The following is a 13,987-nucleotide window of genomic DNA, read 5'->3' as shown; positions in this document are numbered from 1 at the left end:
CTTTAAGATCACAGAAACGTAATCCTATACAAATCCTCCACCCAAACCCTTTCCCCCTGTGTGCAAGACAGAAGCAATAAATTGTCATAAAACCTCACTCTTGTAATAACATTGACAACTACTTTAAAATATATGCATAATGCAGTATAGATGTGTCCATAGGAAGTATTACCAAATTTCGAACTGGTAAAATTTGACATAATGACTATACGTGATTTATCAAGGTCTTAAACATCATATAACCAACACTTTTCATCCGAAGCAACTTGACCTACGCTAATAGGAGAGTCCCCGTGGAGCAACCTGAGGTTAAGTGCCTTCGCTCAAGGGCACAATGACGATAGACAAGCTCAGTTTCACTCCATTCATGATTCACCTCTGTGTGAAATCAAGCTTGCCACCACCATTTGGCACTAATGAAGGTTTCTACGCAAACCTGTGATCCAGATCCTGTCCTAAATATCTGTCTTTCACAACACATTGTCTGGTGTATCACTTTGACCTACATTGTTGTGAAGAGTACAAACGTAAATCACCAACACTAACAAACTAATAGGGAATAGATGTATAGTTCGAAATTGATAATTGAAGAGGGCAATTACCATCATTAAATATCTGATAATCCTAAAACTTTATCTTACCCTTAGATTATGCAAGCAACATATTTTTGCGAAACCATGTTACAGTGATTGTGTAAGATGGTAAATAATACCACACTCTAAAAAATGCTGGATTTCAACCCATGCTTGGGTCAAATATGGACGAACTCAACAGTTTTTATGAAATGTTTAAACCCAATGGTTGGGTTTGTCCATATTTGACCCGAAAATGGGTTGAAACCCAGCTTTTATTAGAGTGCATGTACTCACTGATTCTCGCATTCACATACAGTACCATGGTATTTACTACGAGATACCAGTAGAGAATACAATGGTATTACAACCAGCTTGGTATTTACCATTTTTATACTTTTTCATTCCTTTTTAGGGTAGACCAAAGGGACATTGCACAGAGCATCTTTTTGGTTGGGTATGCAATGTATTGGTTGGGGTATGTAATATTTTGTAAATATCCATTTATACAAATAATATGTACCTCAGACAGACTGACCAGCACTGTTCTGTACCAGTTATAAACGTTAATTGCAGCTTCAACCCATGTTCGGGTCATTTAATCAGACGACAGCCAGCTTTCAAACTTAACTAATAACATGCACTGAGACAAAAAGAAAAAGAAAAAAAAAGAAAAGAAAGTCAGGCACATAATGTTATGATCCCGGAAAATTAGCAGATTAAGTTTGCAGATATGATTATGACAAAGAAATCTTCCTGAATTACAGATTTGTGTAAAATAAGTATGACATTGTATTGTGTTCTTCAGAAAAAATATTGTTTCTGAATCTGATGTAATTAATTAAACAAATTAATGGTGTAACACTGGGGTACAACACTAGAATTATCTTAAAAAGTAGAAATGACAAAAGAAAAATAAGAACCTACAAAATTTCATTACATTTTCATTTCTTTCTCTTTTTTTTCATTTCAGCTGCTAAATTATGTAGTCCTGTCTCGTGAGAACACTGTCTCATGAGAACACTTGGTCCATTGTGATGCACATCCACTTAGCTGAAGAAAATCCTCTTGGTAAACTGCAGTGCACAGTCAGATAAATTATCTCTTTTATACCCCCTGCTTCTCTGAAGTTCTTGGGTATTAATTCATATCTGCAATAATGCTTGAAGGCAACTGGAGATATCCTTCATCCAGGTCTCAATAAACAGGACCAGCCCTGGCCTCGGCTGCTCGCCTAACTCGGACACAAACCTGTGAACTTCTTTGTGATCAAATGAACAGAAGGACAATATTGACATGGAAAATCATGCATTACACAGTCATGGCCACAGCTGAGGTGTCTTTTCATTACAGCCATTTGAGTCCTTCTTGTCGTCATATGATGCAGCGAGTTCATATCCTTTTCACCTGACGGGTTCGGAAAATGGGTTATTTTTTTGTTCGTTTTTGCCAGAGGTAATCCGATGTCTCTGTCAGACTGTACTCTCCATGACCCACTCAGAGCTATCAAATGTTGGTTTCTCACCTTCCCCCTCGCTCTCGTCACACTGCAGGAGCATGCCGTTTACCGAGAGACTCCTCTTAGTCCAAATGTTGCTAATGCGTCGTGGGTAGCTAAGGCACTGCGAAGCACCGAAGTCGCCCATGTCGAATGAGTGACTGCGCTTTGGCTTGTTCTCTGATGGCAGCATTACATGCTTCCCTAGCTTGGAATCTCCTCGGCCTAGAAGAGGCTCCTTGTCAGTGGGGGGTCTCATGGCCATCGCCATGGTTCCTGAGGAAGACGGTCCTCCCGGATCTCTTGCGGGAACCCTCAGGTCCAGAGAGGCAAATGCCCCGAGTAGGTTATCCAGGTTTGGCCGTGCCTTGGTTGACGACTGCTTCCACCGGTTAGGCAAGGTGTTGGAATCCCCATGTCGGTTGTAGGACTCGACTTTCTGGCTTCCAAGGGAGTCAGCTGAGGAGGATGAAGAGGACGAGATGCTACTCTGCAAGGAGCCACACTTAAACTCCACCACCTCGTCTCGCATCACCACTACAGTCTTTGGAGCCTGTGGTGTAGGAGCGGCATTGTTAACTCGTTGTGCGGCCTGTGGTCTCCCATTGGTCTGGGAGTAGGTGTTGCTCACCGTCACTAACTTTGAAACCTGCAAACCGCTGTTCACTTTATAGCGGACCATGAGGATGACGATAAAGACCAACAAAGTGGCTACGATCACTCCGCCAATCACCAAGATCATAGTTCCTCCTAGAAACTGACTGTTCAGTGACTGACAGCGGGGGTACTCGTCACTTGTCTCGAATTGCACACAGCCAACTATGTTAGTCGCGGTGAGTGTGGTGGCGGTGTCTTCCCAGATGGCCAACACGCACAGGTCATACTGCATCCCTGGCATCAGGTTGTTGACCAAGAAGGATTTGCTGATAGCCGGAATCATCCTGTGAACAACAAGACATTGATGTTAATACAGACTCTCCAAAATCATTAAATAGATGCAGTAGCTTGAAACCACAGGTATATGACACTGAAGGTAGTTATTAAAATGCTCAGACTGATTACTCATTGCTTTATTGTGGATGCACACAATGTTCTGTGAGTTGGCAAAAAACAATCATTAATCATTTTATTATGGAGAAAACTTAATTACTTGGAAAGCACTGATCGTATCAACCTTGGAAGTTCATTTAGATTAAATGATTTTGAAATGAGGTCTATTGTGTAGTCAATGGATCCAGAAAAGAAGTAGTTTTTGACTGACAGGAAGCAATGTAGGGATTACGTAAATTTTTAAATATACTTCACACATGCAATTCTTGTCAACACTGAATCATTTAAACAGAACACATTTTTCTTTTGGGGTTTTGGATCGAATAAAATAAATATATTTTAAAAAACTTGTAGCTTACTTGATTTGTTAGAAGAAAGATCTGACTTATGTTAATAAAAACATATTTCTTTAAGGTCATTTTCTGTAGTACTTCTCCACTCAACCTCTAAAAAGCATATCGAGTACAGGGGGCATGTAATCACAATGATCTTTTTCTGACTGCATTGGCTCATCATTATCTAGAATATTCTTTGCAGATACCTGGCAGTGGATGTAGACTGAGAATACTAATTAGATTACAATAATTTATCCAACTACCCTGCTCTGTGAAGGTTATGTAATTGAATAGAAGTGTCTGAGGCTTTTTTCTTCTTCTTATACTCTGGACAAATGGAAAAGAAATTGTACAATTTCATATATATGATGATTTTTATTTCACAAGTTTAAATTACAAGCAAAAATAATAATGAAATATAGCTGCAAGCTGCGATTATCGGGGCCAAGCCAAAAGAAGACGATAAGACATGCCAACATGGCGAGTCAGACCAACTGCAACAATGAGAAATGAAAGACATTTAAAGATGATTTTAGGCAAAATGGCTGAACAATCATATATACAATAACTAAAAATATGATTGAATGATTTAAGCTTTTTTAATGTTTTCTCAGAGAGAGCCCATAAACAAAAAAAAAAAAATTAAGTGCTAATTTACAACGTTGCGCTAACCATAAGGCGAAACCTAGCATGTTTGGTATTGTTGGACTCGGCAAGGATTCAAGAATGTAAGGAGATGACTGCTGTGACAATAAATCAATCAAATCCAAAGTAATAAGCATGTAAACAAGTTTTTTCAACAATAGGCGGCGCTGGTCCGAAACTTCTCAGGCTCCTTCAGGGCATTGCACTGCTGACCCATACCCAGTTTCGTAACGATGCGTTCATAAAATACAGCATTTTGGTACAAAATTAAAAATGACCGACGTCTAAAATGGTCGATATGGAAAACTTGGATATCAGTCAACTCGGCACGACTCCTTGAATCTAACAAGACCACTTTTTGAGTTTTGGACAAAATGTTCAGAAGTTATAAGCAAAGATAGCAATTTTTTTGTATCTCCGGACCAGTAAGAGGTCACATGTACCACGTTTGGTCTGAATACGATAAAGCGTTGCAGAGATACAGCCTTACATTTGTTTTCGCAAGCACTATGTAAATTTAGTTTGCGTGGTATTCGAGAACGGTTTGACGAATCAACATGAATTCAAGAATTCAAAATGGGGGACACATTTTCATGATGGAAAATGACGTCATAGGGTGCAATCGAATCATCTTGAGCCAAAGAATCAGATTGATTTTGTTTCTAGCCTTATGGTTCCAAAGTTATTTGCTTAGTTAGTTATTAACCTTGGACAGTTGGTGGCACTAGAGGGATTGAGTTAGAGACTCTATTGCTATGGTGACAGTTCAGACTATCCTCTATCTGTGTGCCAAATTTCATAACTTTCCAGCAAGCAGTTCTATGGGCTCCCATAGACTTCCAGAGTGGAAGGCCCCTAAAGGATGGATTAGCCCCTAAAATTAATAATAATTATTTGAAAACAATAATATGTGCAGGGTGTCATGGTGGAAGATTAAAAACCCCATTAAGAACAATGTGGATTAACCTTTAATCTGTTACATATTTAGATATACAATAAGAGCAGGATGATAAATCAGCCAATGTGTTATTATAGGAAAGAAATAGAAACATTTGCTAATTTAGTTGTTATAGCACAAAATATTAAATATTAAAAGAGGAGTAAGTTGGCCCCCTACCTGAGTTAAGAAAAACAAAACAAAAACTATAACTTCACAAATCTAAAAATATTGATGTGTCCTCAAATCCCTCTTTAACAAATAGATACAAAACACTTTGATATTCAACATACAGTCATAATCACTATTTTCCAGAGACAGAAAATTAGATCAATTAACCTCAAAACAGTTTTGACTGATTAAATCTTACAAATGTTGATATTCAGATGAAATTTCTAAATTAAAAATATAGTAGCCATTCATCAAGGGTGCTGAAATGGGATTTTGTGCCATCTATGATTAGGAGAAAAAATTAAGTTAGGTGGGCTATCTTACGCCATGTTACCCTATTTACTGGGGTTCTATGCAGAATAAGATTAAATTAGTGACCGAAACAATTAAAATGTTGTGATTATTTACTTGCCCTCATAACAACCCAAACCTCTGACTTTCTTTCTACTGTGGAACACTAAAGTAGATATTTTAATGACTTTTCCATTTTCTTTTTCATGCAGATTAGTGAATACATTTTCAATAAACTGTTTACACAATAAATTGTTTACACAATAAACTGTTTCAATTTACACAAAGCTGTCGTATGGATTCAGAAGAAATAGTGCATGATTCAAAATGTCACTATGCTTTTGCATCCTTTGTTCAAGCTTGAAAGTCCCCAGTCATTGTAAGTGCATGGACCAGAAAGCATAGTCTTCACAAGTTCAGCTTGTGTGTTGCACAAAATAAATAGTCATGAAAAAGTAAAAAAGTGATTAAATGAAGAAAGAATTTTTATTTTGGGGTGAATGAAAAAAAAACATGTCTGGTTTGACAAGCAATTGATATGGTTCATAATTGTATGCTTTTTTTGGAACTACCATATCATGGGATCCCGTATTTTGTGTTAGAGACATCCTTTACAGCACTAAAACCACATCTAGCAGGGCAGCCTGACACATTGTCTACGGTAAGCCTGTATGCCAGCTAGTCCATTACTCATTCATAATTGCTTTCCCATCACAGGAGAAGACGCTACATTCTGTGGTGACAGCTTTACGAGAGAGCCCAACCTTTTTCCACTCTAGCCATAGTGATTGATTTTTTTTTGCTTTGTTATTGCCAACATCCAGGTTAACACTGCTCTTCTAAGACAGAAGGAAGAAAGCATATCTCTGAATAATACTACATGCAGCTCAACATCACGCAGGCATTAAGTAATAGAGAGGCACCAGTAAATGAACAGTTATACTCATATTGTGTATATTATATAATCTTTCCAAATCATGAAAATCTCTGTTCTTCGCATGTCAGAGAAACTAGACAGCCTAATGGTTTAAAATGTAGGCAGTTTGATAAGGGAACCCATCACTTTGATTATAACGTGGTTTAGATCATGTAGATATAAAGAAACGAAGTAAGGAACGTGAGCTGAAATGAAAATCAAAAGAATAGAGCATATTCTAATAGCTCCTGTTGCCTCAGGCTTGTAATAGAGATGATCATGCTGGTTTATGTTAAGAAAAAAAAGGTGATATGGGCTTTCTACACATTCTTTATTTCACATAGAGAAATTGTTGCAATCGGGTTAGATGGTGATATCGATCGTTCAACACTTAATAGAGGTTAATTTACATTACAAATTACTGTGGCACCTCTGTGCCTTGTGACCTTCACCTTTAACATTACAAACAAATCTCTATTCTTGTCCTGTTCTACAGAAGAAAAAAAAAATCTAATCATCCTTAAGATATGAACTATAAAAAAACAATTTATTAACAAAAAGTTCAGAACTTAATTATTTTAAGTGTAAACAACCTTTCAGACCTCTATAACAAACATGTTTTTAATTTAGCAGGTATACGATTTAACAAAAACCTCGCTGGGAGTAAGTTTAAAGTGTTTCATGGAACTGAACTGGACACTGTCTATTACATAACTTTAAATCCACATAACAATCCTAAAAATTACTCCTAGAATAGGAAAATTGATCAAGTGCTGTTGGTGCATTTTAGACAGAATTTGTACCTAATTTGCCTTCGCTATAACAGTCACAGAACACAATTAGGATGAGCCTATAAGTATGCACGTGACTGGTCGGTTGAAAAGATGCCAAAACAATGTCTCATCATAAGTGATCCGCCTTTTAAATGTCACTGCATTAACTATCTTCAGCATTAACCTATTGAACCTATTAACATTATCTGCTTAAATTAAGTGAATTCCAGGTAATTTACAAGACTGAATTTAGTTAGAATACATTATTTATCTCTAAATAAAATCTAATGATAATTTCCACAGATATCCAGTGAGAAACTAAAGGGCAGGTGAAAGTACATGTCTAATTAGTGTGTTGTTGGGTGGTTTAAAGGGAAAAGAAACTGAATATTTACCTATAAATCAGGACATCATCTTCTGAACAGTTGTATTGGAGCTGGTACATTTTGACTTTGGGTGCCACTTTGCTAACTGCCCACTTGATCAGAGCAGAGACTGCGGTGACCTCTGACACTGACACTATCTGTTCTGGTAGGGCTTTGGTCTCCCCTTTACCGGTTTTAGTGGAGCTGGTGATGTCAGATAGTCTTGACTTTGGCTGAGATGTGCGGTTAGTTCCATTGCTAAGGTGGGGAAGCTGAATAATGGAGAGCTCAATTGAGGCTGTTGATTCTCCTGCTGCGTTTGCAGCAATACAAGTAAACGTCCCGTAATCCTTAGAGGTGGTGACCATAATGTCTAAAGTACCATTTTCATACACTATAGCCCTGGATGAGTTACTGATTAGTCGGTCATCTGGAGCAACCCAATGTATGAGAGGCATAGGGTCACCCACAGCCTTGCAGCGTAAACTGGCTGTCTGTCCCTCCAGGACCAAAAGCTTATGGGTATGCTGGGTAATTAGCGGTGGTTCACAGACAAAATCTTCCTCTCGAACATACCAGAAGTAGCGACCTTTCAGACTTGGAGGGGAGGCGCATGTTTCCATATCGTCCTCTCGCTCTAGACGCCGCAACCACAGAATCTCACAGTTACAGTGAAGAGGATTCCCACCAAAGCTGAGAGACAGAATCGGGGCAAATGGTGTACTAAGAATGGTGTTAGTCTGTGAGCGAGCAAAGATGGGATCTGGCGGAAGCTTCTGGAGACGGTTTGACGTAAGATCCAACCTTGCAAGTTTTTCAAGATCAGTAAAAGTGCCCTCAGCAATGTGGGTGATGAGGTTGTGGTCCAGGCTTAGTTGGTGTATATTGAGCATTTTGCGAATGGCATCCCAGGGAACACCCCGCAGGTTGTTGTAGGAGAGATCTAGGTCTTCCAAGGTGAGCAGCAGATCATCGAAAGCTTCTTTGGAGATATGAGTCAGTTGGTTGTTGTTTAGGATGAGGTGTTGCAAGTTCACCAAGCCTCGCAGGGCATCTGGGCCAAGCTCTGTCAACCGGTTACTGTCCAGGTGCAGCGAACGCAGTGTTTCAAGATCTACAAAGGAGAAGGGCTGGATGAAGCTGATGGTGTTTCGTGACAGTGTGAGGTCCACAAGGCCCGTCATGTTAGTGAAGTCCTGCTGGGTAATTTTGATGATGTAGTTTCCTCCCAGACGTAATTCCACGGTTCTTCTGTCAATGTCGAGGGGTACGAACAGCAGACCTTTGGACGGGCACAATGTGCCCAAGGACTCTGAGAGGTTCTGACAGACACAATATTTAGGGCAGGCGCTGGTCATCATCACTGCGCTTCCCAGGAGAAGGAGGCTGCAGAACACTTTGGCCATGGTAAATCACAAGCAGGGACCTGGACAGACAACAGAAAAAAAACAATGGTCAGTCCTTTCTGGTCATACAAAAACCAAATGATTGAATGCTTCAGCAGGGGCTATATGATGAATATAGTCCTCATTATGAGCAATTTTTAGTCCCCATTCTGAACCAGTTTAGGATTATCTTAGGCTCTTAAAGCAGGGAACTTGGAACACATTGCTCTGGTCTTTTAACAGATTTTAAACCCTGAGTAAAAAACAAAACAAAAAAAAAAAATCCTTGTGAAAAGCTATTGTTTGGATGTGCCTAACGCCAAACTATGGGCTTTAAAAGTTGTGCTATTGCTTTTGTCAGCTAACAAAAGTCGCATGTGCTTCATTTTAACTTTAATAAGATAATAACTGAAGTAATTATGAAATAATCCTCAAACCCCTGTCAGAGCATTGAGAAGACACTGAGGTATAACACATGTTTTATAGTTGCTGGAAGCAGAAGTGTTTGATGTTGTGTCCATATGTGAAATCCGCAGGAGGCTCCATACCTCTGACACAGATAGAACGGATGACAGCGCTTGGCCTCAAATGACAGCCCATAATTCCTCTAGACATTTGTATCATCAATTCCAAACATACTCAAAACTTAAATCAATTTTAATCAGCGCACTGCCAGACTGATTCGCTAATGGTAGGAGCTGTTTGGTGGAGCTGTTTAAGGTGTGTGTGAGAAGGAGAAGGGGTGATTTTTCATTTCCAAGGATTAAAGGATAATAGTTCTCCCAGCTGGCAGCATTCATACAATAAATCTTAATTGCTTTATCAATACCTTCGGTTATATCTTCTATCTAAGATTCCTATAAACCCCAGTACACAGAGTTCTGGTTGGAACAGCTTATGAGTTTGCAAGCACATCTTTCTGGCGAGCCTCAAGTTTATTGCATGTCACATCAATAAACTTACGAAGAGAAAGTATGCAGATCTCAGTATTTTTAGAAAACAGGGAGCTATACAAAAGTTGACTGACATTGGAAAGTTAGTCTAAAAACCAAAGAAAATCAGCACGCGTAATATTGTGATTACCCTAACCATGTAATCAAAATTGTCTGCAACAAAACAAATAAATTGGCACATCGAGAGGATGGATATTTTCACTTTGACTGACATGCAATCAGTGTCTGGTAATGCCAGATATTTATGCCAGGGCTGTGTTTTGCTAGAAAGCAAATAGATCATTTATCAAAACTATTTGCCCTTCAAGCTACTACACAACAAACTCAGAAGACTACTAGCACATTAACACTCGACTTCTTGTTTTAATGTCTGGAGAAATGCAATAAAAAAAAAAAAGGATTTAAACATAGGAGGAAATTTCCAAGTTAACTGAAAATGTGATGCATCTAATTTTCTAGTCTATAATAATTTCACACTTAAAACAGACATCTTGCAGAAAATGAAAAATAGTTATGTTTTCTGAGTAAGAATATATTTCCTTTTCCTTTCTTGTAAGAATATTTCTCAACTATGAATCACTCATTCTCAGGAAATCAGATTTTTTAAATTTTATGAAAGAGCAACAATGCTGTAGACCCAAGTGTTGATAGCACATACAATCCGACATGCTCACGTCTCAAACCTATTTCCTTTCTTTCCTCTCCATCTCCGTTTTCGTGTACAACAAAAAAAGGACAATTAACAGACAACAGAAGTAATATGCATACGAATGCAAAGTACAAAAATCAAAAATAAACATTGGCACATTGGTCAAGCATGTGAAAGCAGTGCAGAACAACACACACTTCATCTTAATAAAGAGATGAGGAAGCATGTTAAACCATATGCATTTGCAACATTTCATTAGTGCTAGGTTATTTTGAATTTATGACCACACCATATTGGATCAACTGAAATATACCCTCTGCTGAATAAAACTTCATTTTAATGTTCATTCAGGACTCACTGCATAGCATTTTGTAAAGTTATGAGAAATATGCTTGGGACAAGGGGATATTTGTCATGTTTGACAGCTAAAACCTGATTAGGCTGAATACAGCAGAAGCTTGCCCTTTAGCAGGCCCGTATTTCTGAGGTAAGTTTCCTGCATTACCAATTCTCTCATAACTGCTTGTCAAGCCTCATCTTTATTCATTCCTTTTGGAGCCTGCTAACGGCACAACCACCCAACACATATATAACAATTGCTGAGGAACTCAAGCCCTAAGAAGATTCCACATATCTGCATTTCATCCAAATCAGATGGAAAAGGACGGAATGGCGGCGTGCCAAATGGGGAAGGGAATTTGCTTCCCCTTATCAAATGAGCCAAACATCTCAGCTCGTTTGTTGGAGAAAGTGTTTAAATGAGCTTAGCCGGGTCACCGCTAACTTCAAGGAAATCAACAAAAGGAGATCTAAGGGATGTGAAAAATCAGAGAGCTTTCTTTTTTTGTCAGTTCAGCAGACACTAAGGCCAAAGAATCATAGCTTTAATAAATGAAAGAGTAAGAGCACATCAAAAAGTCTTTTATCAAGCGAAGGAGAAGGTGCCCATGAAACAGCAGGACGTGGAAAACTACAGAGACTGCTAAACATCCAAAGACGAGGTAAAAGCTTAGGCTTTTGCAATCATACAGTGCTGAGGCGCAAGATGAAGGTAGAGCTGCCATGATATGGAGGGCCATTTACTTGAGATCCAGGGGAGAACTCCCCAGTGCAGACCCCTGATTGGACATGGGCTAACCATTATGACAGTAGGCAGTAAGTTTGACAGCGCTGCTCTGAAATCTTCATGACGTGTGACTGCGTGATGGATTCTGCACCTAGCATAATATTTGCGCAATGACTTAGATTTCAATGTTTTTTTTTGTCTCAACAGCAGTGTCTTCTACTTTTACTTTATTATCGTACAGTATGATACAATATGTATGATAGAGTTCCTATTTTCAGGATTGAATATACTTTTTTTTCAGTCAGGACATTATTAGTTAATTATTATTATTATTATTATTATTATTATTATTATTATTATTATTATTATTATTATTGTTCAATTGAATCACTGGCCTACAGTCCAGTAGTACATTGTGTTTTTCAATCAGTAAATTTTCACAATTTCTTTTTCTTGTGGGTTAATTATTATTTTGCTGTCTTACAAAACAACAACAACAACAACAACAACAACAACAACAACATGTGGATTGTAGTTACATAGAAAATGGTAGGTATAACATCATTGCCACTATAAAGCCACTTCTGGCACCTTTCTAAGAGTTGTGTGACAAAGACATGAATAAAACTTAGGCTAAATAGTGAAGTTTGTTTCTTCTTGTTAGTCTGTTTCGCTTGTTTCTTTGACACTTTGAGCTTGCAAATTAACAAGCTGCTCTCCGACAACACTCTAAAAATGAAATCCCAAGTGAGGAAGCACATACATTTCCTGTGAAATCAACATGTATAAGCTTGCCAAGGTTACGGTCTTATTCAGTTCACACATTGTCTTGGACTACCTAAAGTTCAGCATATACTTCATTTCATCATTACAGTTCTATATAAATCCTTTCCTTATACATTAAAATAATACAGTTGCAGTAAATGTCATGCTGTCTTTACACTCTGCCAATCATGTTCTTAAATCAACACTTCTGCGCTCTTTTAAAAGTCATTACTCTACCTTTGCAAAGATGATAAATGGAAAAACAAATGTAGAGGAGAGTATAGTGTTGGAGAGAAGGTTAGTAGACAATGGTGTCCCAGAAGAAAACTTTCTTTTGAGTCACTCAGGGAAGTTTGGTAAGACTTTATTTTGATGGTCCACTTTCTACTAACTATAAGCAACTTGCAATTAACTCTCATTATTAGTATTACTAGACTGTCTGCTTATTATCTGCTAACTCTTTATTGTGATGGTCCTCCAACAGACATTCTACTGACTAAGAGTAACTTTGCATCTTCATGTCAACTTATTCTACTAACCCAAACCCTAACCTTAAAGTAAACTAATACTCTGAAAGTAGGGCTGCCCACGACTAAAGATTTACCTAGTCGACCTGTTTGTAGTTCATTTAAGCCATTTGTCGATAAGTCAGGGTAGAAATACTAAATTATAATAATGAGCATTTAAAATAAATATTAAGTGCTCAAGGGCGCACAAAGCTTGCCGCAGCGACACCATAAACATTGCATTAACTTTTATGAGATCAGAACACCAACAAAATAAATAGCCTATAATATAAACAACAGCCTTATCTTAAAAAAAAAAGAAATTTTACGAAAATATTTTTACAATGTTGGACATAAATATAAATTATAAACAAACGAATAAATAAATACACTGCAAACTGAAAACGTTAAAAGATAAATCAGTTCAAACATAATCAGACTGACGGATAAGTATAGACTTAACATTGAATGAAAACTTTTTTTCAGAAGTTAGAACACAAACAAAATAAATATACATTATATAAAAATTAATAAATAAATATGTATATATTTCGCAGCAAAATGAAACAATACAACAAAATGGACAATTAAGCTATACCTGTGCTTCTACATGGAAGCTCATGAAACATATTGTGCAGTAAGGCAAGCTTAGTACTAATTTAGCTACCAAACTCCACACAAAACACTTGGAATATGTGCCTAATATTAGATAATTTATTTAGGTTACCATTAAAGAGGGAGGTCAAGTAAAGATTTAAATGATAAGTTATGTTTGAGGTATAAGTCACCTTTTTGTGGTCATTCTTTACTATCTGGAAATATCTGGAAAGTATTGACAGTATAACTAATTTTAATCAAGTTTGACTTTTGAAAATGTATGAGACACAAATCACACATATATTAACGTTTCTGGATGTGGTATGACTAGAAAAGCTGTATATTGACAGAAGGGCTAATGATCTACATCTCGTCAACATGTCCTAGCCTTCATTCCACCACAGATTATTGTCAGAACAATTCAATGGACTGTTTCCACCAGAGACATGAAAGCTGGGTGAATCTTGGTGTTACCTGAGGTAATCTATGCTCAGAAGCTCTGGAGATAATGGC

The 13,987-nt window shown here is 37.7% G+C and overlaps 1 protein-coding gene across 2 annotated transcripts in view; it reads right to left on the bottom strand.

Annotated features, from left to right (window-relative positions):
- Positions 1-980: 980 nt before the first annotated feature.
- The window catches only part of LOC143746499 (leucine-rich repeat and fibronectin type-III domain-containing protein 2), a 134,493-nt gene continuing 121,486 nt past the window's right edge, over positions 981-13,987 (bottom strand). Inside the window, exons 4-5 of one of the 2 annotated variants that reach the window (XM_077238321.1) lie at positions 7,584-8,979; positions 981-3,011 (exon numbers count right to left, since the gene is read on the bottom strand). In XM_077238321.1, coding sequence (XP_077094436.1) covers positions 2,045-3,011; positions 7,584-8,959 — 2,343 coding nt within the window. In that variant the 5' untranslated portion in view covers positions 8,960-8,979 and the 3' untranslated portion in view covers positions 981-2,044. The remainder of the gene's footprint in view (positions 3,012-7,583; positions 8,980-13,987) is intronic. The other variant, XM_077238322.1, reaches the window with a different exon arrangement.

The sequence above is a fragment of the Siphateles boraxobius genome, unplaced genomic scaffold (genome assembly GCF_051911475.1).
Source record: "Siphateles boraxobius isolate OS27281-9 unplaced genomic scaffold, OSU_SipBor_1 22, whole genome shotgun sequence".
NCBI classification, from domain to species: domain Eukaryota; kingdom Metazoa; phylum Chordata; class Actinopteri; order Cypriniformes; family Leuciscidae; genus Siphateles; species Siphateles boraxobius.
The sequence above is the reverse complement of the archived record's forward strand: the minus strand, read 5'-3'. Positions and strand labels throughout refer to the sequence as shown.